General features: G+C 41.4%; 1 protein-coding gene across 3 annotated transcripts in view; it reads left to right on the forward strand.

The window, feature by feature from the left end:
- Positions 1 to 9,588: 9,588 nt before the first annotated feature.
- The window catches only part of LOC307036118 (alpha-2-macroglobulin-like), a 63,447-nt gene continuing 51,817 nt past the window's right edge, over positions 9,589 to 21,218 (forward strand). For all 3 annotated transcript variants that reach the window (XM_079676139.1, XM_079676140.1, XM_079676141.1), the window contains exons 1-3: positions 9,589 to 9,716; positions 9,994 to 10,174; positions 10,631 to 10,787. In XM_079676139.1, coding sequence (XP_079532265.1) covers positions 9,631 to 9,716; positions 9,994 to 10,174; positions 10,631 to 10,787 — 424 coding nt within the window. In that variant the 5' untranslated portion in view covers positions 9,589 to 9,630. The remainder of the gene's footprint in view (positions 9,717 to 9,993; positions 10,175 to 10,630; positions 10,788 to 21,218) is intronic.

Below are 21,218 nucleotides of genomic sequence, written 5' to 3' on the forward strand. Positions count from 1 at the left end.
ATATATATATACGTATACTGTATATACTGTTTTTTTCCCTTTTTCTTTCTCACTCAAATGAATAATTATAACAAAGTACAAAAAAAATAATAATAAAAAAATAAAATAATAATAATAATTCTCAAATAGTCTCTGTCATGAACAACAGGGGCAAGAAGAAGCTTAAAAAACTTTTCTGGTCCTACCCCCTCTAGCATGTATTGTTCTTATAAGTAAAATATTAGGTCATCGTCATCAGCAACATGTTTGTCTTGTTAATTTGTTTGCTTTTTGACAAAACAATCAGAACGAAATTACTTTTACAATTACAAGAAATAACAACAAATGGGATTTTACAGGTCCTGTTCATAACCATTAATGATTTGGCTCCTAAATAATAATTTCAGTTTAGATAGACTTGTACAATATTTCAGTGCATCATTACAGTTATTCCACAGACTAACACCTTTTGATGAGATGCAATGAAGTTTGGCATTTGTTCGCACGGGTGGTTTTTTGAAAATGCAGTTTCCTCTCAACATGTGCATGCTTTCTCTCCGTGTAAAAGTCCCTGGATATTATGAGGTAATTGTTGATTTGCGGCTTTGAACATAATTTGAATAGTTTTATAGTCAACCAGGTCTTGTAGTTTTAGTGTTTTTAGTTTGATGAACAATTTATTTGTTGTTTCTCTGTACGTAGTTTTATGTATAACTCGTATGGCTCTTTTTTGCAGGATGAAGATAGGATGTGTATTTGTTTTATGTGTTCCCCCAAACTTCCACACAATACATATTGTATGAAAGTATGAAGGAGCAGTACAGCATAAACAAGGAAGCTTGATTAATTAGGTATTTGGCTTTATTCAGAATTGCTATTGATTTGGATATTTTGGCTTTGATATAGCTTAAATGTGGTTTCCAACTTAATTTATTGTCTATGATTAGTCCAAGGAATTTTATTTCCGATACTCTTTCTAATTGGACGCCATTTATAGTGAGTTTCTTCTCTGTATTGGTTGATCGATTCCCAAATATGATGAGTTTGGTTTTGCTTGCGTTCAATGTTAATTTATTTTGGTCAAACCAGATCTTCATCCTGCTGTGACCAATAGCTGTTCTAAATCGTCCCCACAGCAGAGTAGACTTGTGTCGTCTGCAAAAAGAATGGTTTTAATAGTTTTTGATACTTCACATATATTGTTAATATACAGAATAAATAGTAATGGCCCCAAGACTGAGCCCTGAGGCACCCCATATGTAACCTGCAGTAGTTGTGATTTATGGCTTTGTAGTTCAACGTACTGTTCCCTGTTATGTAGGTTGCTGGATAGCCACAATGATGCAACACCTCTAATGCCATATCTCTGTAGTTTTTTAATTAATAATTCATGGTCAACCGTTTCAAATGCTTTTTTAAGGTCCAAAAATATCCCTATTGCATATTCTTTCTTTTTCTATTGCATTAGAAATGTGTTCCATAAATTCTATAACTGCAAATGATGTAGTTCTGTTTTCTCTGAAACCATATTGTTGTTCATAGAGTATGTTATGTTTGGTGATGAAGTCATTTAGTCTTGTATAGTAGATTTTTTTCCAGTATTTTAGAAAACTGTGAGAGCAATGAAATTGGTCTATAGTTTGACAGTACATGTTTATCTCCAGATTTATGTATTGGTATGACTTTAGCAGTTTTCATTTTATTTGGAAATACACCGGTTTGTATTGACTGATTACAGATGTGAGTTAGTGGTTTGGCTATACATTCAATAATGTTTTTAACTGTATACATGTCAATATCATGACAGTCTGTAGACCTTTTACTCTTAAGTTTTTTAACTGTGCCAATAATTTCATCTTCATCAGTCCCTCTTAAGAATATAGTTTCCTTCACATATATATCTTTACTTTCAACACCATCACTACAACCAGTATTTGGAATTTCCCCAGCTAGACAAGGACCAACATTGACAAAGTATTTATTGAAATGTTCAGCAACTGAGGTCATGTCATAAATTACTGTATCTTTTTTTTACAGAAAACTGTTCGGGTATTGTGTCTTTCCATTTCCTTTTTTAATAATGGTATTTAATACATTCCATGTGTTTTTAATGTTATTTTTGTTATCCTCCAATAATTTGTTGTAATGATCCCTTTTGCTACATCGTATTATCTTTGTTAGTTTGTTTTTGTATGTCTTGTATTTTTGTTCAGCCTCTACTGATCCATTCTTTAAGAAGTCTTTATATAATTCATTTTTCGTTTTACATGCATTTAATATTCCTTTAGTGATCCATGGTTTTTCAGCATATTTTTGTTTCACTATTTTCTTTACACGAAGACAATGTTTTTCATACAGCCCTGATAGAATATGTAGAAATGATTCATAGGCTTCATTTGCATCTGGTACATACACTTTGTTCCAGTCTTGTTTAGATAATTCTTCTTTAAAAGAATGAACAGACTCTGGTCTTTTGTGTCTTGTAATTGTGACTTTTCTGGTGTCTTTTTTGATCCTAGTACAGTTCTGTATTGTTGCAAAGACTGGCAGGTGATCACTTGTGTCATTGATTAATATTCCACGTATTACTTTCCTATCCATAACATTTGTGAATATGTTGTCAATGAGTGTAGCACTGTGTGATGTTATTCTGGTTGGTCGTGTGATTGTAGGATATAAACTGTTGCTATATAGAATTAATAAATTCTGTAGTTGCATTGTGTTCTTGTGGGTTCAGCAAATCAATGTTAAAATCTCCACATACAAAGAGCATTTTTTTGCTGCTTGTGTAGTTATAAAGTTCAGCTAGCTTTTTCTCAAATGTGTCAATACATGATCCTGGTTTTCTATACACGCAGCTTATCAGAAGGCTTTTAGATGTTTTCATTTCAATTTCTACTGTTATGCATTCCATAATGTTGTCTATAGCGAAAGACATATTACTGACAGATCTACTTTTGTAATTTTTGTTAATATAAAGTGCAGTCCCCCCACCTTTAGAATGTGTCCTATTAGTAAAAAAACATGTTGTATCCCTCAATTACAACCATGTCAGCTTGCCCATCACTAAGCCAGGTCTCTGATATTGCTAGGGCTGTAACTTGTTTCTCCAGTTGCCTTAAACAGTGTTTGATCTTTGATACATTTGAAAGGAGGCTTCTGCTATTAAAATGTAATATTGACATTGATCCATCCATTATTCCATTTATTTTGAGTTGATCTTCTGTGTAGTATTCACATTGGTTATGGATGTTATTGTAGAAATTATTTTCAGGGTCAATATCCTTTTGAATGTCTTGTGATTTATGTTCTGTGTATTTGAAACATTTCAAGTCCAGTTTTTCATATTCAGCAGGTGAGTGGTTTTTGTCCAAGCTTATCATGGGTGTTCTTAGTGTGTTCATTTCAGTGTGTAGCTATTCAGTTACCTTATGTTGATTTTGATGTTTCATTCCTCAAACTGATCCAGCTCGTGATTTCCCGGATAATGAGCACTTTCGCCATCTCTGCTGTTGATCCATTTAGTTTGATAGCATTTTTACAATTTGTCGACCATGTTGCTTGAATCTTGTTTTGTTTCCTTAGTATACGTGCTCTCCTTGCGATGTCCGCGTTCTTCTTCGTAAGGTGTTCGTTAATGTAAACATTGGTCCCTTTTAGTTTCCTTCCTTGTCTGAGGAGTGCATAAAAGATACCCACTCATGTCTTCAGCCTTTGAACTTTTGCAGGATGCAATACTCTTCACCAAACTTGACTTGAGAAGCGCTTACCATCTCATTACGATACGAGAGGGGGATGAGTGTTTGTACAAGTTTGTATTAGTCTATCTCAATGACATCTTAATCTTCTCAACCGATGAGGAGAACCACACCCATCATGTCCGCCAGGTACTGCAAAGATTGATGGACAATCGACTCTACTGCAAAGCTGAAAAGTGTGAGATTCATGTTAAGACCGTCTCCTTCCTAGGGTACATCATCTCGGCGAACCAAGTCCAGATGGATCCAGAGAAGGTCAGTGCAGTGGCCAATTGGCCATCCTCTGCACCAACAGGAAAAAAGTGAAACAATTTTTAGGCAAGCTTATAAGAAACTCTAGTGCCAATGCAGCGCCCTTGCATGCTTTAGCCTCTCCCCATGTCATGTTTGAGTGGAATATTCAGGCTGATGAAGCTTTCCAGAAGCTCAAGAAACTGTTCACGACTGCCCCAATCCTCACAGACAATTCATCGTGGATGTGGATGCCTCCAATGATGGCATTGCAACAAGTTGCACCCATGTGCATTCCTTTCACGTAAGTTCACACCTGCAGAAAAGAACTATGAGGTGGGGAACCAGGAACTTTTAGCTGTTAAAACGGCTTTGGAGGAATGGCGTCATTGGTTGGAGGGGGCAGAACAACCATTTTTAGTTTGGACTGACCATACGATCTTGGAATACTGTTTGAGCTATTTTTTGTGTTGATAATTAATGTATTATTTTCTTATTAATTTAGATCTTAATATATTATTTCCATTTATGAATTCATATTGAATTAAATATTCTGAGAATAGCTTTGATTTATTGTGATCAATCAGCTGTTATATAAGGAAGGGTTGGGACTGAGCCTCGGGGGAAATTGTCTCCAGCACGGAATGGGGAATCTGTACAGTCTTTGACCTCACGTTACACTGATCATTTTCTTTATTTGTTTGTTTAATTTAATAGAAGAAGTAAATAAATCCGCCAGAGGAAGGCAAAGAAATCAGCACCGACAGAGTTTTATTTGGACTGTTTTTAACGTGTGAGTCAAGAAGCAGATCCCTGTTAATGTGGCACAGTTTTAAATATCCTACAAGAATGGGCCATGACAAATACATTAACAAGTCCAAAAGACAGAACTCATGCCAGGCACAGAGAATGTTAAACCTGATGTATTTTCACGTTTGTAAGATCCTGAACCTGTTGCCAAAGAGCATCCTTCCACCTAACCGTGTGGTTGGAGTAGTTCCATGGCAAATAGAATCAGTTGTGAAGCAAGCAAATGGTGAGACCCCAGCACCTAGTGGTTGCCCGCGAAATAGGTTGTTTGTCCCTGTTTCCGTTCGGTCACAGGTAATACACTGGGCTCACACGTCTTTGCTCACCTGTCCTCCTGGGGTGAAACCCACAACATTTATGATCCAGCATCTTGTCTGGTGGCCGGCTATGAGGAAGCAGGTGGCAGAATATGTGGCAGCCTGCACTGTCTGTGCCAGGAACATGACCTCCACTGGTGCACAGATGGGGTTGCTGCATATATCATTTTTGTTTTGCCTTGCTCTCATTTTACTCTGTGAACACAATGAGTAGGCGAGCGATTAGGCTGTTATCTTCCAGAGAAGTTCTTGACCTCATTTTTGAGCCAGATGAAAAGGGAACCCGAAATAGAGGAAGATGTCTCAGAAATGGAAGACAATATTGATCCTGATTTTGATCCAGACTCTTTTGAGACTGAACAGTCAACAGATGGCGTTGAAGAGGCCCCTGAGGAAGGGGCAACTGAAGAACAGGCACCTGAGGTGACATTACAGTCCAAGTTTGGCAACTTGCTCTGGAATTCCTACTCACAGGAAAGAGGAGGAAGAACGAGGAAAATATTGTTAGGATGATGCCAGGATAAACCCGTTATGCAACATCATGTGTGGATGACATCAAATCCAGCTTCCACCTCTTTTTACCAGAGTCCATTCAGAAAATTATACTGCAGATGACAAACCTTGGGGGGTGGCGTGTGTTTGGGGACTGTTGGAGATTGGAGGATGTTTAAAACCAACCTCGTCTCCGCGTGTCGTTTGGTAAGCTGGGTAAATTCGTAAAAAGGAAGGGATTAATAAACACCAGAATGCAAGTTAAACAATAAGCTTGTTTTAATGATAAAAAGTAACAATACAAATACAAAGGAAGTACTTCCTGCTCTTCCTCCAATCTTACGGATCTGGTCAGTTTGAAGAAAAGAAGAGACCGGTCAAAAGAAAACACAGGCTTATATCCAAAAACCCCAGGAGGAGCTATGCGGCTCTTCCAGACACTTGAGCTATTGTTCTTTAAGAATATTCACTGCAGAATCTTTATTTCAAATAAAAGGTTTCACATTGTATATTTCCAGCTTCCTTTACACATACTGTTATTATTAATACAAAGCAACCAACCACACACATCGATTTAAAACAAGTAGATTTCCCTGATAATTGACATGCTAAAAATCTTAAGAAGAGTGTCCCCTCCCACAGCTCTCTCGTCCCTATCATAAAAGCTGCTTCCATTTCCTATAGAGTAATAAAACATGTTTAAGCTAATTTCTCCACAATGTTTGTAGCCATTTAGTACCCACACATGAAAGAATAAAAACAGAGGAATCAAATAAAACACCAATACAGGAATAGTTGATAAATGATTATACAGGACATATGATCACAGTAAGGAATACACACACATATTCTCTATGAAGTGACCCTTGTTATAGGTCCAAATGTCCTGTCCCCTGACAGTCATGAGTTTTGGTTGATTAACAGAAGTCTAATTGTTCTGGTAGCTTAAGGCCCTATTAGAACTTCCTTTCACCTCGAAGTCCGTTTTACTGGAATGAATACAGACATCAATGAGAACAAAAGACTATGGCCTCGGTAACTGTTTGACTCAATTCTCAAGGCCTCTTTTGGGGTCTGTAGGAGATAAATCATTAATTCTACAAGGCTTCAACTGTCTTATATCTGAGGCACATCTCCCTTTGGGCTAATCAATACGGGTTTTAGCAATTAGCAGAGGAAGCTAGAGACTCAGGGCCCCTCCCTTGCTGGGAACTGCAAAGCAGATTTCAAAGGTCATAAAACCACCCTTTTGATTACACATAAAAAGTGGAAGAAAATACTATTGCTTTAATTTATTATTTCTAAGTAGTGGGACATTGTTTCAGGAATATATGAAAAGCCTCTCTATTATATAAAGACTAAAAATGTACTTTCAAATTTAACACACACGAATATATAAGGTGACATTAACATAATTATATCACAGGACACGTGGAGACGTGTTGACCATGTAAACATCCAAGCATACATACTATAGGTCTGTTGACTCTAAACACAAACAACGGGCCTACACAAAGTGTTTGGGATGCAGAGTCCGGGAGGTGATGTTTCCCGCTCTTATGTGCCCATCCCCCTACGTGAACCACAGCTGTCAGACACACATACATACACAAACACACAGACGATTATTCTTGTTGATGTTCTGATGGTCTTTGAATTTGGTCTCTGTTTTGATTAGATTTGTTTTTTTCAATAAATGTTAATTACATCACGTTCATGATTAGTATGTATTCTTTGTGTATTTAATGCAGTTTTTCATGTAGAGCAGTAGTCTTGTTCATTGTTTACAGTTTGAAAGGGTGTTAAATACAGTGGCGAGCCGTGACTTTTATACCTAGGCCCTCTTCACAGTGGAACTTGTCATAAAGTCTGCGATAATAAAAACCCACCCATTTAGAGGGAAGATATGATTGGTCAATTGTACTGTCATTTGACATTACTCTCTCGTTCAGTTACTATAGCGTGCCCTCTGTGAATTTAGAGCAGGACCACCAATCAGCTCCTATCTTCACAGTAACTCGCAGAGATGAGCTTCTTTCATTTAACCCTTCACATTCAAACAAATTGAATAGGCAGATTCGAAGGATCTATTTCTTTGGAAATGTTATTTTAAATACAATTAAATCAAGTTATTTTGGTAAAACTAATGAAAAATATAACTAAAAAAATATATATATATATTTTTTTAATGTTTTTAAATATGATTTAAAAGCCATTTGACTGGGAACACCAAAGTAAGGGTGGGGGGGAGAAACTGAATTTTGTTACATCTATGTTTAAATAACTCATGAAGCAGTGTTTTAGTTGTTTGGTCATTTTTTTATTTTTTTATATAAATATTTCACCAATATCTTTTTATTCCAGGCATATTTTTATTAAATTATTAACAAACATTGCCAATCTTCCCTTGTATGCATTTAAGCCACTTCCCCTCTAACATCTTCTGCACATGCCTGTGTAACATAAATAAACATAAACTTATTTAACAATATGCCACATACTGTACCAGGATACAGAATAGTCAGTGCTTTTAATTAGCAACTGAAATACACATATTGACATTTGAATTATTACTTGATCAAGAGTTTGTGTGTATAAAAACGTATGGTTTGTTTGGGCCTCACACGGGGCACAAACTAATGTAGTATGAATTGCTACAGATTTAACAATTAATACTAAATATGTATTCATGGTTAACATTGGTCAGGGACTTCGGCTAGAGAGTGATTTTAGTTCATTGGCTTGACTGTTGAGTCAGTGTTTCAGCAAGCCTTTTCCAGCAATCCTCCTAGTAATTGATCAAACAGTCAAGGTTCAGACTCTCTCTCCACCTGAGTGTGGCAAGAGCTGATCAAACAAACCTTTTGTGACCTACGGCCTGAGGTTAACTGGTAGAATATAAACAACTGCACTTTCTTGTGTTTGAACGTATATAATTATTAAAAAGAAAGGGGGCATACATGTGGGTAAGAGTAGGCTCCCGTACTTTGTTATTACCATCATACTGTATATGAAACAGAATTTTTTTTTTTTTTATCCTTTCACATTAAATCCCATCAACTTACCTCACTGCAATCCTGGGCAGCTCCAGCTCTAGTTTAATTCACAACATGCAACCTTTTTACTTGAAAAGCATTGAAGATCATGTAGAGGAAAATTATAACAATAAGAAATGGTTGTAAATAAGAAACAATTACAACAATCAACCAATTAGATACGTTTTACATTTGAACAATAGCAGTTTTTTGTTGTAACTTATGAACAGTATTTAGTGTCATCAGTTCACAAATGTTTACTTACTGGAAAATGGTCCACGTTGGCCATGGTAATCAGTTTGAAAGCTGTTTGCATGACAAAACCAAACAGCCCACGCTGGGTAAAGGGCAATGTTGCAGAACTCAACTTTAGCAATTTAGGACCGATTCATTTTCGGAAATAGTAAATTAGCAGCCATAGTGTCCTCGAATCCTCCTGGATACATAAAGTGTGCCTATCCTCAAATGATATATGAAGTGAAACATTAGGAACATCTTTAAAATCTTACTTAATAGCTTTATAATGCTAAGATATTTGTAAAGCTTATATTTTTCTAGTTTTCTACTTACTGAATAAAGCAGTGTATGCATTTAGAGTCCGCATTGTAACTGGTTGAAATAACTTAGATTTTATAGAACATTTCATAATCTATTCAACAACTTGATTTTTATATTTAAGTTCTAACATTGGCGGATCATGAAATTGCAGACAGACTTACACCCTAAGTAGAGCAACATGAAGTCTAGAAATGATTGATTTATAGGATGTCTGGATAATCAAATAAAAGCGTTGCATGATATGTGTGTGTATTTGGGAGGTGTGTGTGTGTGTGTGTGTGTGTGTGTGTGTGTGTGTGTGTGTGTGTGTGTGTGTGTGTGTGTGTGTGTGTGTGTGTGTGTGTGTGTGTGTGTGGGGGGGGGGGGGGGAGGGGGAGTGGAGGGGAGGTGTGCGTGGGTGGGCAATTTCAATATTTAACAGATGCTGACTCAGGATCATTGCAGTCAGTCATGGGTCATCCAGGGATTCAGATGTGGGGGCGAACACTGTGTGTCTTCTTGAGTTGGATGTGTGTGGGTCCAGCAGTGGCAGGACCGTAAGTACTGTCTGATTCGAAAATGAGTGTTGGTTAAAGACTTTCTTCATAAGTCTAGAGAGCTTATCCATTTCAGGATCAGTGAGATATCTACTGTGTGTGTGTGTGTGTGTGTGTGTGTGTGTGTGTGTGTGTGTGTGTGTGTGTGTGTGTGTGTGTGTGTGTGTGTGTGTGTGTGTGTGTGTGTGTGTGTGTGTGTGTGTGTGTGTGTGTGTGTGTGTGTGTGTGTGTGTGTGTGTGTGTGTGTGTGTGTGTGTGTGTGTTTCTGTGGTTGTAGGCAGTACATGGTAGCCATTCCTGCTGTTCTTGAAGCTGGAGCTGAGACCAAATTCTGTGTGAGTCTCCTGCAGCACAACGAGACTCTGATGATGACCGTCACTCTGATGTCGGAAGAGACGAATACAACCCTCATCCAGCAGACGTCCAGTGAAGACTTCCATATCTGCACTCAGTTCAAGGTCAGCTCTCCAGCAACATTTAAGTTGCAAAATCTTAACATGCTTTCATCACACATCCAGCAACACACACACAAACACACAGACAGGGCTGCCCCTGGCCGACTTGTGGCCCTACGCAAAGTTGTGTCATGAGGCCCCCCGGGTCTGTACCCAAGTCGTCACCCATGTGAGGGGGGGGGGGGGGGGGGGTGAGGGCTGCTAGTGGACCACGCTTGTGGACTCGCCGGAGCCTCACAGCGGAGGAAACTGTGGTGCGCCGCGAGATGAGGCCCCAAGCAGTCTGCGTGATCTGCGTGTAGGGAGGGGCGGCCCTGCACACAGATTTTAAATGCAACTGCAACTCCTTATGTGTACAAATGTTGTGCTTTTTCACCCCAGGATGAGTTAAATACTAATAAAATATGTTTTCATTGAGATACGGCTCATTTAGTGTCTTTGTAATATTTTCTGTCACAGACTCCTTCCGTGGAGAATGAAGTGGTGCAGAAGTTCCAGGTGGAAGTGCGAGGCGACACATTTTACTCAAAAGAAGTCAGGAAAGTCATGATCAGAAGCTATCAACCAATGACGTTTATCCAAACAGATAAACCAATCTACCTTCCTGGACAAACAGGTAACGTAGAGAGGATGATCTATGATATTTAACACTGATAGTACCTGGGTTTAAAAGCAAATGCATGCAGTACAGGGTAGAACATTCATTAGCATAATGGCATCATATTGTATATATTGTGGTGACCACGTATTGATACACTGGTTCATAATTCACACATGGAACTACAATTGGGGTTTTGTTTCCACACGGACCTGTTGTGTGTTCCTTATATATATTGTGTGCCCTCCTGGCTCTTCCTCTTGTCGTCCCGGGCTGCGACCCGACAACATGTCCTTTGCAGCTCTCTATTAAAGACAACTTTGCACCTTCGATGCACCGCCTCTGACTCCCTATCTCTCGGCACTACATTGGTGACCCTGACATATAAGTCTCGCAGAAGTTTCCGAGACGGACCCGAACACGGCAAAGGAAACTCAGGTTTCTTTCTCGAAATGCCGGGGATTTTTGGAATCGTCCGTTGCTGCCACCGGCACGCGGATTGAGGCTCGGTGCACGCCTCGCAGAATGGCTGGGGACGTTGCTCGCCATTCCCGCATCGGTCTTCCAACCAACAGGGAGACGATGCACGACCCGCTGGGTAGGGATGAACCCGATTGCTACCTCCTGGGGCTGTTTTCTTCTGCTCGTGCGGCTGCACGTCCAGGCTGCGCTAGCCTTCGACGACTAGCAGCTAACCTCGTTAGCTAACGGCTACGGCTAGCGGCTACCGACGGCTGCCAGCTAGCGGCTAACGGCTAGCTGCTAACGGCTATCGACCTTTTGAGTTTTTTTTTTCCCCCTGGTGCCTGAGAGGAGGTTCGACCATGTCTGGTCGGCCTCGTGTGGATCCTCTCACGATTTCACCTACCTTTTTTGGACTGTGGACAGTACGGCCCTTTTTGAGCTTTTTCTGGTGCCTGAGAGGAGGTTCGACCATGTCTGGTCGGCCTCGTGTGGACCCTCTCGCCGTTTCATCACCTCGACGGCGGCTTCTGACGCCACCCGCGCTCTCATCGGCGCCTGGGTGGCACGCTTCTGGACCCCGTCTCGCCTCGGCGGTTTCGGACGTCGCCCATGCCTTCATTGGCCCGTGGGTGGCGCGCTCCGGGACCCTGCCTGGCCTCTCCTCTTACCGCGGCTCACGGTTGGCCTCAACGGCAGCTTCGGACGGCGCTCCGTCTGGCTTCTCCCCTGTCCACGGCTCCTTCCTCCCGGGGTGACTGCTCCTGCCTTCCTGGGATTCCGCTCCGTCCTTCCGGAGGTTTCATGCCCGCCGCCGCCGTGCCTTCGCCTGCGGCCGGGCAGCGCTTTTTCCTGCTGGGTTCGCCACGACACCTACTGCAGCCCCCCTTGCAACGGCCCGTTCCGGCCCGCCCCCGGTGGGGGTGCCCTCGCCCTCGTTAGGGTCCCTACCCTCTCATGCGGCCTCCTTTCGTCGGCCCGTTCCATGGCCCGGTCCTCAATTGCGACCCCGCCCTCCTCGGCCCCTGTGGTGCTTCCTCCACGGACGCGAGGATTTATTTTGCAATATTTGAATTCTGGGGGGGCTTGTGTGGTGACCACGTATTGATACACTGGTTCATAATTCACACATGGAACTACAATTGGGGTTTTGTTTCCACACGGACCTGTTGTGTGTTCCTTATATATATTGTGTGCCCTCCTGGCTCTTCCTCTTGTCGTCCCGGGCTGCGACCCGACAACATGTCCTTTGCAGCTCTCTATTAAAGACAACTTTGCACCTTCGATGCACCGCCTCTGACTCCCTATCTCTCGGCACTACAATATCGACGTTTCAGAATTCTAAAAAATAAAGCTCCTTGCTGTCACCCCAATAGATTACTATCAAGAGATACATTTGTATGTTGTTGCATAACATATATTAAAAGTGATATTAGCTCATACAAAAAAGTTTATCATAAATATAAAACATGTGATGTTATGTTGTGGCTTTTATTACACAAGCGTTTCCCTGCTGCACCAGTTAAAGAGCAACTTCCAGGTTAAAGAAACCTGTGAATAAATGTGTAGGAAAATGATGAATACACTAGATTTTCAAAAATATATACAGAAATATACACTACAGTGACATCTGGCGTCGTTTTTGTAAGAAATGTTCACTTCCACATAAAAAAGCCTCGGCACGTGACCTCCCGCGTGTGACGTAAAACGGGGGACACAAGGGGGAGAGCGGCCGGTGTAACGTATTAATAAACATGGATCCCAATGCTAGTTTCGACACAGAAGACACAGAAGAAGTTGAACATGAATATTCGAATGCATATGACGGAACACAACCTTATAATTATGAGCCTGCTAGGCGTCCAAGAGACCAGGAGCAGCCAAGGATTAGAAGAAATAACGGCCATCGGAGAGAAATTTAGCTGTGGTGTGAGGAGAACCAGTGGAGAACTGGGCAGCTATCTTGGTGAGTGACCGGCGTTAGCTACAGAATGTTAGCTAACGTCACATCACAACATTGTAAAGTTAGCTATCATATATCAGGCTATAACTAAAGTAGCATTGATAATATAGTAACGTTACTGGCAGGACTGTTGATACCAGGGGTGAAAGTGGTTTGAATTTCTTGCAGGTACTATAATGCTACCCCGACCTTCATTGGTTCATATTGTTCTCCTCCCGCCCCCAGCTTCATGCATCCCTGAACACAAACTTCAAATTTGTAATGTCTTTATGGGGTAGAAATTAGAAACACTTGACAATATGTATAGTCAATTATTTATTTTCAATTGTGCATACAACTTGTGTCAAAACTTAACAGACCATTAGCAAGGCATGTTGAGGGAGGTAAACTACACACTTTCCCACATTTTCCACAGAGGGCTGAAGTAGCTCTCCTCTTCTGTGTACCGGCGAGCCATGCAGCTTGTTGAGTGGGCTGCTCTTCTTCCTTTGCCCAGCCAGGTCTTCACATAAGGCAGTGGATCCCACTGTCTGCATGGTGGTCCCACAGAGCTGATGAAGAGGAGATTTGCTGCATTTGTTGTTGTAAGTTTGCTCCTATACTCAGTTATGATGTTATTCATTGTGCTGAACCCCCGTTCACAGTCAGCATTGCTTGGAGACAGTGCCACTGCCATGAGCAACTTCTTCATTTTGTTGGGAATGTTTCTTCCTCCACTGGCCTTGTATTCTGTGAATCCAAGATGGGCCTATTGTTGGTTCACATGTAGGACATCACACAAAGCCCTCACCTCATTATCTCCAAATCGAGGATTGTCATGGTCCCAGTTGTCAGGGTTGAGGACTGCCATTTGATTGATAAGGCTGTTATAAGCCTCTTTTCGGTTGGCTGCAACACTGGCCTGTGCTCTGTTTGCTGTGGTTGTGAAGAGTCTTTCTTTCATATTGTCTGCCACTGCTTGGATGAACTGAGCAGAGTCAATGATGGGAGACCTGCCAACTCTTAAATCCTCTCCCTTGAATTCCATCACTTCCTCTGCCTGACTGGCATCAACTGCATGTTGTCCTGGGTAGCGATTGAAACTTTCTATGCGTTTGACATACGTCGTCATGATGTCATGGGCCTTTGGGAGTGTGGTCTTCCTGTTCTGAAGAATTTCTGACAAGTTCTTAAGTTCAGTCAGAACATCTGCCATCAGTGCAAGACTTTTCAGGAAGTTGATGCAGCACAACTTAGAAAGCAGACCTTTGAATTTGGCCCTCTCTCTGCTGTCCCTTGTATCATCCTCTGATGCCTCACGGAAATGTTGTGCCAAGACTGGATAAGACTACCAAACTGCAGAGACTGCCCTCCATGAAGAAGCTACCCAGCGAACACTGAACACTTTTCCAATCCTCCTGAGGGCGATGTCCAGGTTGTGAGCAAATTCACTCAGCTGCCGCATGTTTTTTGGTGACTGGCTATATAATGAATATAGGCTGTCCATGAATGCCTGGAAGTCCTTTGTTCCCCCTGTCACATCCAGTGCCTGGTCAACAGCAAGCTCCAGTCTGTGATTAAGGCAGTGCCATAGTATGATGCCTGGGAAGTCATCCTGGAGCAACTTCCCAACACCTGACTTCACTCCCAGCATGACACTGGCCCCATCACTGCAAAATCCAATGAGGATTTCTCTCAGCACCTCAACAGTAAAGCCATTTTTAAGCAAGCAACCCATAATCTGTTCCTTGATATGAGGAGCAGACATACTATCCAGCTCAACCAGGTACAACGGAAAGGCAATGGGCTCCATGTCTCCATCAACACTAGCCTTCAGGAACACAATTAGTGTTGATTTGTGCCCAACACTGGTTGACTCATCAGCCAATACTGTGATTTTGCTTTTGGTCTCTATTATCTTTTTTAGAAGTTCCTTTTTCATCTGTGATGACACATGCTCAATTATGTCAACAGACAGTTTTGCTATGCAAAACACGCCCCAAATCAGCAGAATTTGCATGCTGCAGGTCAATCAGAATCTCAAAGTCTGTGAAAGGCTTGTTGTTCTTGGCCACATAATAGGTTGTCATGAATACCTTGGCAGTAGACTCAAACACAGACTCCTGACTACTCGCGTTCATGTTCAGAAGAATATCTTTATTTGCTGTCTGAATAATCTTGACTGCTTCATTATGTGCTGCAGAGTTCTTGTGTTCACGGATTTTTTTGCGCAGTGATGAAAGCTGGACATCCCTTGATGGACCAGCTGGGATTATCTTTCCATCAGCCCACTGAATAGCAATATTAACACCACGGGAGGCCATGACACCCAGATCCTTCACATCATGGCATGGGGTACAGCCTAGCCTTCCATTGTGAGCATACATCCATTCATTTTTCTGTTTGAACTGTTCATATTGTTCTTCTTTCCATATAGAAGGGTATGCAGTAGGGCTAGCATCACCTATGGTGGCTTCTGAGGGACCTGCTGCCACTTCTTCTGGCTGAGTCTCCTCTTCCTCCCTCTGGGCCTCAACTGTTATAAATTAGAATAAAGATGTATAACTAAATTCAGCAGACAGTCAAAAATGTACAAGTCTCTGTCTTTCTTTGAATTTTCAGAATATTGGTTACATAAATTAAAATACTAATAAAATAAAATGTATGCCACAATGTGCAGATTAAAATAGAAGATATCAAAGCAAAATATTTAATGTTAAAATAGTATGCTGTGTACATGTTGTGTTCTGAGTAAAATAGCCATTGACTATATAGAGCAGGGGTGCCCAACCTTTTTTGAACCAAGACGGCGGCGATCGTTGACGGGGGGGGGTTATTAACTATAGTTATTTGACCACAATATTTGAACACAATTACAGTTTATTTTATTTTCAACTATATTCTTCTTCTTCTTCTTCATATTACTACTACTACTATTATTATTATTATTATTATTGTTATTGTATATGTAATATTTTTCACTCCCTTCTCTTTTTCAAGTGAGGGTGCTTAACATTCAACTGGGACCCTTATGCACCCCCGTAGAACCGGGCCTGGAGGTGGCCAAACTACGGCCCGCGGGCCACATGCGCCCCGTTGATGTGTTTAATGTGGCCCGTCCAATATTGGTATAAATGAGCCAGGGTTCCCGCGCTGATCTTAAAAAGCCTTAAAGTCTAAAATACAACGATCCAATTTTTATTTATGTTATCCCCCACTGTCCACACGCCGCGCGCGCCGCGAAAAGTCCCTTCCTCCCTGGTCGTCGCAGCTGCGCGTGGACGTCACCCCGCGCGCGGGAGAATGAGATTAAAACAACCCTCAGCCCGACATGAATCAAGACGGAACCAAACAATGCCCCCCGGCCCGGCTGTCACATTGATACATCATTGTGGCCCCTGAACCAAAAAGTTTGGCCACCCCTGTTGTAGGACATTAACGATAAAACTGAATATTGTTGTTCTACTTTTAGACATCTCGAGATCGACTGGGGATCGACTGGTTGGGCACCCCATATAGAGATATACAGTTTGCTAGTTAGCTAACTTATTATATTCATCATGGCCATGTTCATGTCCATTCTCTGGGCTAAATAAGCATCATCACCTGTGTCATCTGTGGGCGTTGTTTTTCAAATTTTAAGCACATTCTGAGTTTCTTCATCTCTCTCCTTTCTCTTAAACATCTAAAGAGTCGTCGTTTGCATTTTTGCTTTAATTACCACGTATCCTAATTTTCTAGCTGTCATTCAGTCACTCCATTCTTTTCTCCTCCCGCTATTCTGATCAAGTGGGAAAAAGCTAATATGTGACCCGCTCTATCGAAATCAGTCGGAAGTCGCAACGGCTCATTTCAAAATAAACGTGGATTTGCGTAAAAAAATTGTTTTTCGGGGTTCGGGTGTTTTGTTTAATAAACAAAGTCTTGGCTTTCAGAATATGAAACTTGTTTCGGCAAATTCAGATGATAAATACAACTTAGAAGCTTGTAACGGCATAATTACAAGCGAAGAACGGAGTAACTTGAGGTCACAGCAGGCATAACAGCAGCCGGTGTTTCTCGTTAGTGTTTTCCCCGGGACACAAACACAATACGCACAAATACACACACACACACACACACACACACACACACACACACACACACACACACACACACACACACACACACACACACACACACACACACACACACACACACACACACACACACACACACACACACACACACACACACACACACACACACACACACACACACGCGCGACCAGACCAGTAATCCAAACCAAAATATCTGCCCTTCGTAGTATAAATTCCACGGGTGGAGCTATCAATTCTTCCCGGTCCTCCGGACCGCCTGGAAATCTCTTACCGGTACTAAGGACCGGGTAGGACTGGCACACTTTCAACACTGGTTGATACTGATCCATAACAGAAACTAATGCGCAAGTATCAGCCGTATCTCGTGTTACCTAATGCAACTCCACACTACGGTGCTGTGTCCCGGAGGAGAGACGCGAGATACGGCTGATACTTGAAGATCTGGCGGAGAAAGGTTGTGGAGCCTCCGTTGATATGTCGTTGTAAATAGCTTGATGGAATCAGGTGTGTAGTCGGGGAAGGTGCACAGCTGATTGTAGCAGGTGAGTGGAGGGGTTTGATGGAAAGCTAACGTGGAGCAATCATATAGGAAAAGTTCAAAGTAAATGTAAAAAGGTCAACAATGTACTTCGGTGTTTGGTGGGACAGGAGTGGGGAGCGAGTAGGTCATCACTACTGAACATATATTGGGCACTCATGAGACCTGTATTCGATTATGGGTGTATAGCGTTCATGGCAGCAGCAGAATCAAACCTTAAAAAGCTGGATGTCCTACAAGCTCAGGCCCTGAGGATTTGTAGTGGAGCTTTTAAAACATCTCCAGTATCAGCAATACAGGTAGAAATGGGAGAAATGCCTTTAAGGATAAGAAGAGTAAAGTTAATGTTGGCATACTGGGTAAACCTTCAGGGGCATGGTGATAGTCATCCAGCGAAAAGTATTTTTGAAAGACTGCTGGGAGCACAATGAGTCACATTTAACAAGTTTCAGATGGATTGGTGATTTAAAGCGGCAAATATAGGATTGAATCAAATACAGTATTGCCCTACAGTTGCAATCTCATCCATTGTCAAGGGGAGAACACTGAGGCATGAACTCAATTGCACGACTCAAAACTCAGACTCAGATAGCGTTTCAAAATAAAGACTTTACTGGAATTTGCACAGTAATAAAACAAGGAAAACAAAACCACTCTTTCGAGGAAAACTATAATGCGATCTATAGCATAGGTCCGTGAAAGGTCCGTGAAAAGGTCCGTGAGGTAAGCCGATACGTGGTCTTCGAGAGACAACGAACTGACAATTAACAGGAGGGAGCTAACACAATATATACACAGGTAAAGGGGACACAGTTGGAAACAATCAGGGCGGGGAAAATAATCAAGGACGCAGGAGACAGAAAAGGGGCGGGGAGCGTGGAGGCCTGAAATGAGAGGAAGAAATAATTAAGGGTATAGACATAAAGCACAAGACAAAGGGACATGACAACTCTAACATAAAGAATAAACTTTCACAATAAGTTTCTTGGACATGACATCCATTCCACCCTGGTTATTCCCATTGCCAAGTGTAGATCTCAATATACAAAAAGAGTTCAAGGAAAAGAAAGAAATACCAGTATGGCGCATAGTCCAGAATTATTTTGCAAGATATCACTCAGACTCAACAATCATATTTACAGATGGCTCCAAAGATCCAGAGACAGGGCGTGCTGGGGCAGCAGTTTATATCCCAGTGAGTAATTCACATATAAAGAAAAGGGTAACAGACCATGTGTCAGTATACACCACAGAGTTGTTGGCATTGGTATTGGCATTGGAATGGATAGAGGAGAAAGGAATACATAATACTGTAATTGCATCTGACAGCTATTCAGCTTTATCGAGTATACGATCAGGCAGATCTTCATTTAGAATGGACATAATAAATGAAATATTTCTAATTTTGTATAAAATGCAAATCAAAGGAATAGCAACTCGCTTCATCTGGGTTCCTGCTCATGTTCGTGTGGAGGGTAATGAACAGGGGGATATTCTGGCCAAACAAACACTCAGAATTACGAATATAGACATTGAAGTTCCGCTCAGCAAAGCGGAGGTTAAAACATTCATACATATATATGCGCAAACAACATGGCAAGATCATTGGCACCTTAGTGACACAGGAAGACATCTTTATAACATTCAAAGGTATGTGGGTGATGGAAGGAAGGTGGGGTTTAAAAGAAGGGAGGAAAATGTCATTTCTCGGATGAGAATAGGTCACACAGGTCTCAATCATACATTAAGGGTAATAGGAAAGCATCCAACCGGAAAGTGTACACACTGTAGCCAGCCAGAAACGGTTGAACATGTTTTGCTGCATTGCAGGAAATATAGTATTCAGAGGAATGTGCTTTTCCAAACACTGAAGAAAGCAAAATACATTGACTTTTCGCTATCAGGGCTGTTAGGGAAAACATCAGGCAATATGTATTGTGAGCTTATTACGTTTCTTAGAGAAATTGATAAATTTAAAATAATCTAGAGTTTTGGTTTTATTTATTTTTGTTTGTTTTATTTTGTTTATTGTTTTCTGCATAGTCTCTTGTCCATACTCCAGTCCAGTTGGTGGCGGTAATGCACCTAAAATTTGGTTTGCCAACCGCCAATAAACACTAAAGAAGAAGAAGAAGAAGAAGCTGTAGATCCTGCTCGAGAGCGAGGTCTTTGATTCGAGTGGCCTGACCAGAGCGGACACACGTGCTGAGACTGAGTAGACGGAGATAGGAGTGAACGTTGAAGTGAGTGCGAGATTGAGAGCAGCTGGTGGAATGGCTTCTTTGAGTCCTGGAGAGGAGGATATGGAAAGTGCATCTGAAGGAGGATGGAATGAAGTAAGGAAAAAGACTTCAAGAAAGAAGATAGACATGTCAAGTGACAGTCTTAGTGAATCTGATTCACAGAATGAATTGAAGAAAGTAAAGAAAAGGATTGAGAATGAAGAGTGGAAAGTGATTGTGGAGTTTGGTGAGCAATCCGCAGCTAAGCTACATCCAGTGGCCCTGACTAAAGCAATTCACAAAGAAATTGGATCGATAAAACAAGCAAGATTTCTGAGCAAAGGACGGATGTTGGTTGAGTTGATTAATGCAAGACAACAGGAAAAGTTACTGAAAATGAAGACCCTGAATGAAGTTCGAATTAAATGCCATGTTCCTGGAGCAAATCGGAAAATACTTGGAGTTATCAGTGGAGTTCCCACAGAAATAGGCATAGAAGAACTCAAGAAGGAAATTAAAGGGGGGAAAGTGACTGTAGTAAAGCGTCTTCCTACTAGGTATCAAGGTAAGATAGTGGATAGTTTGTCTGTTCTTCTTCAGTTTGAAGAAACAATGCAACAGAAGATAATGATCGGTTGCATGAGCTTTCCAGTAAGATAATTCATCCCTAAACCTCTGCGGTGCTTTAAGTGCCAAAGGTTTGGGCATGTGGCAGACAAGTGCAAAGCAACTAAGCCCAGGTGTCCAACATGTGCGGGGGAACATGAATATGGTAGTTGTACTGCAGGTGCTAAGGTGAAATGTTGTAACTGTGGTGGGGAACATAGTGCTGCGTATCAGGGCTGTGAAGTGCAGAAAAAGGCCAAGGAGGTGCAGAGATACAAAGTGCAAAATAAAGTCTCATATGCTGAAGCAACAGAAAAGGTTTCACTAAACATAGCTAGGAAATCCCAAGTAGCATCAAGTATTTTCTCTTCAAAAGATTTTCCCAAACTCCCACAGGCAAAGGAAAGCCCCACAAAGTGTTCACATAAGTGTGTGATAGGAGAGGATGCATTGATTGTTAATAAGTACAAGTTTGTGGCCTTTATTGGAAAAGTGGTGAATGTTGCGTTACAACAGACAAAAAAGAGGTCAAGACTGAAAACAATAGTGGAGGCAGCAGGTGAATTTTTGGGGATAAAG

Source organism: Notothenia rossii (assembly GCF_949606895.1).
Source record: "Notothenia rossii genome assembly, chromosome: 4".
NCBI classification, from domain to species: Eukaryota; Metazoa; Chordata; class Actinopteri; order Perciformes; family Nototheniidae; genus Notothenia; species Notothenia rossii.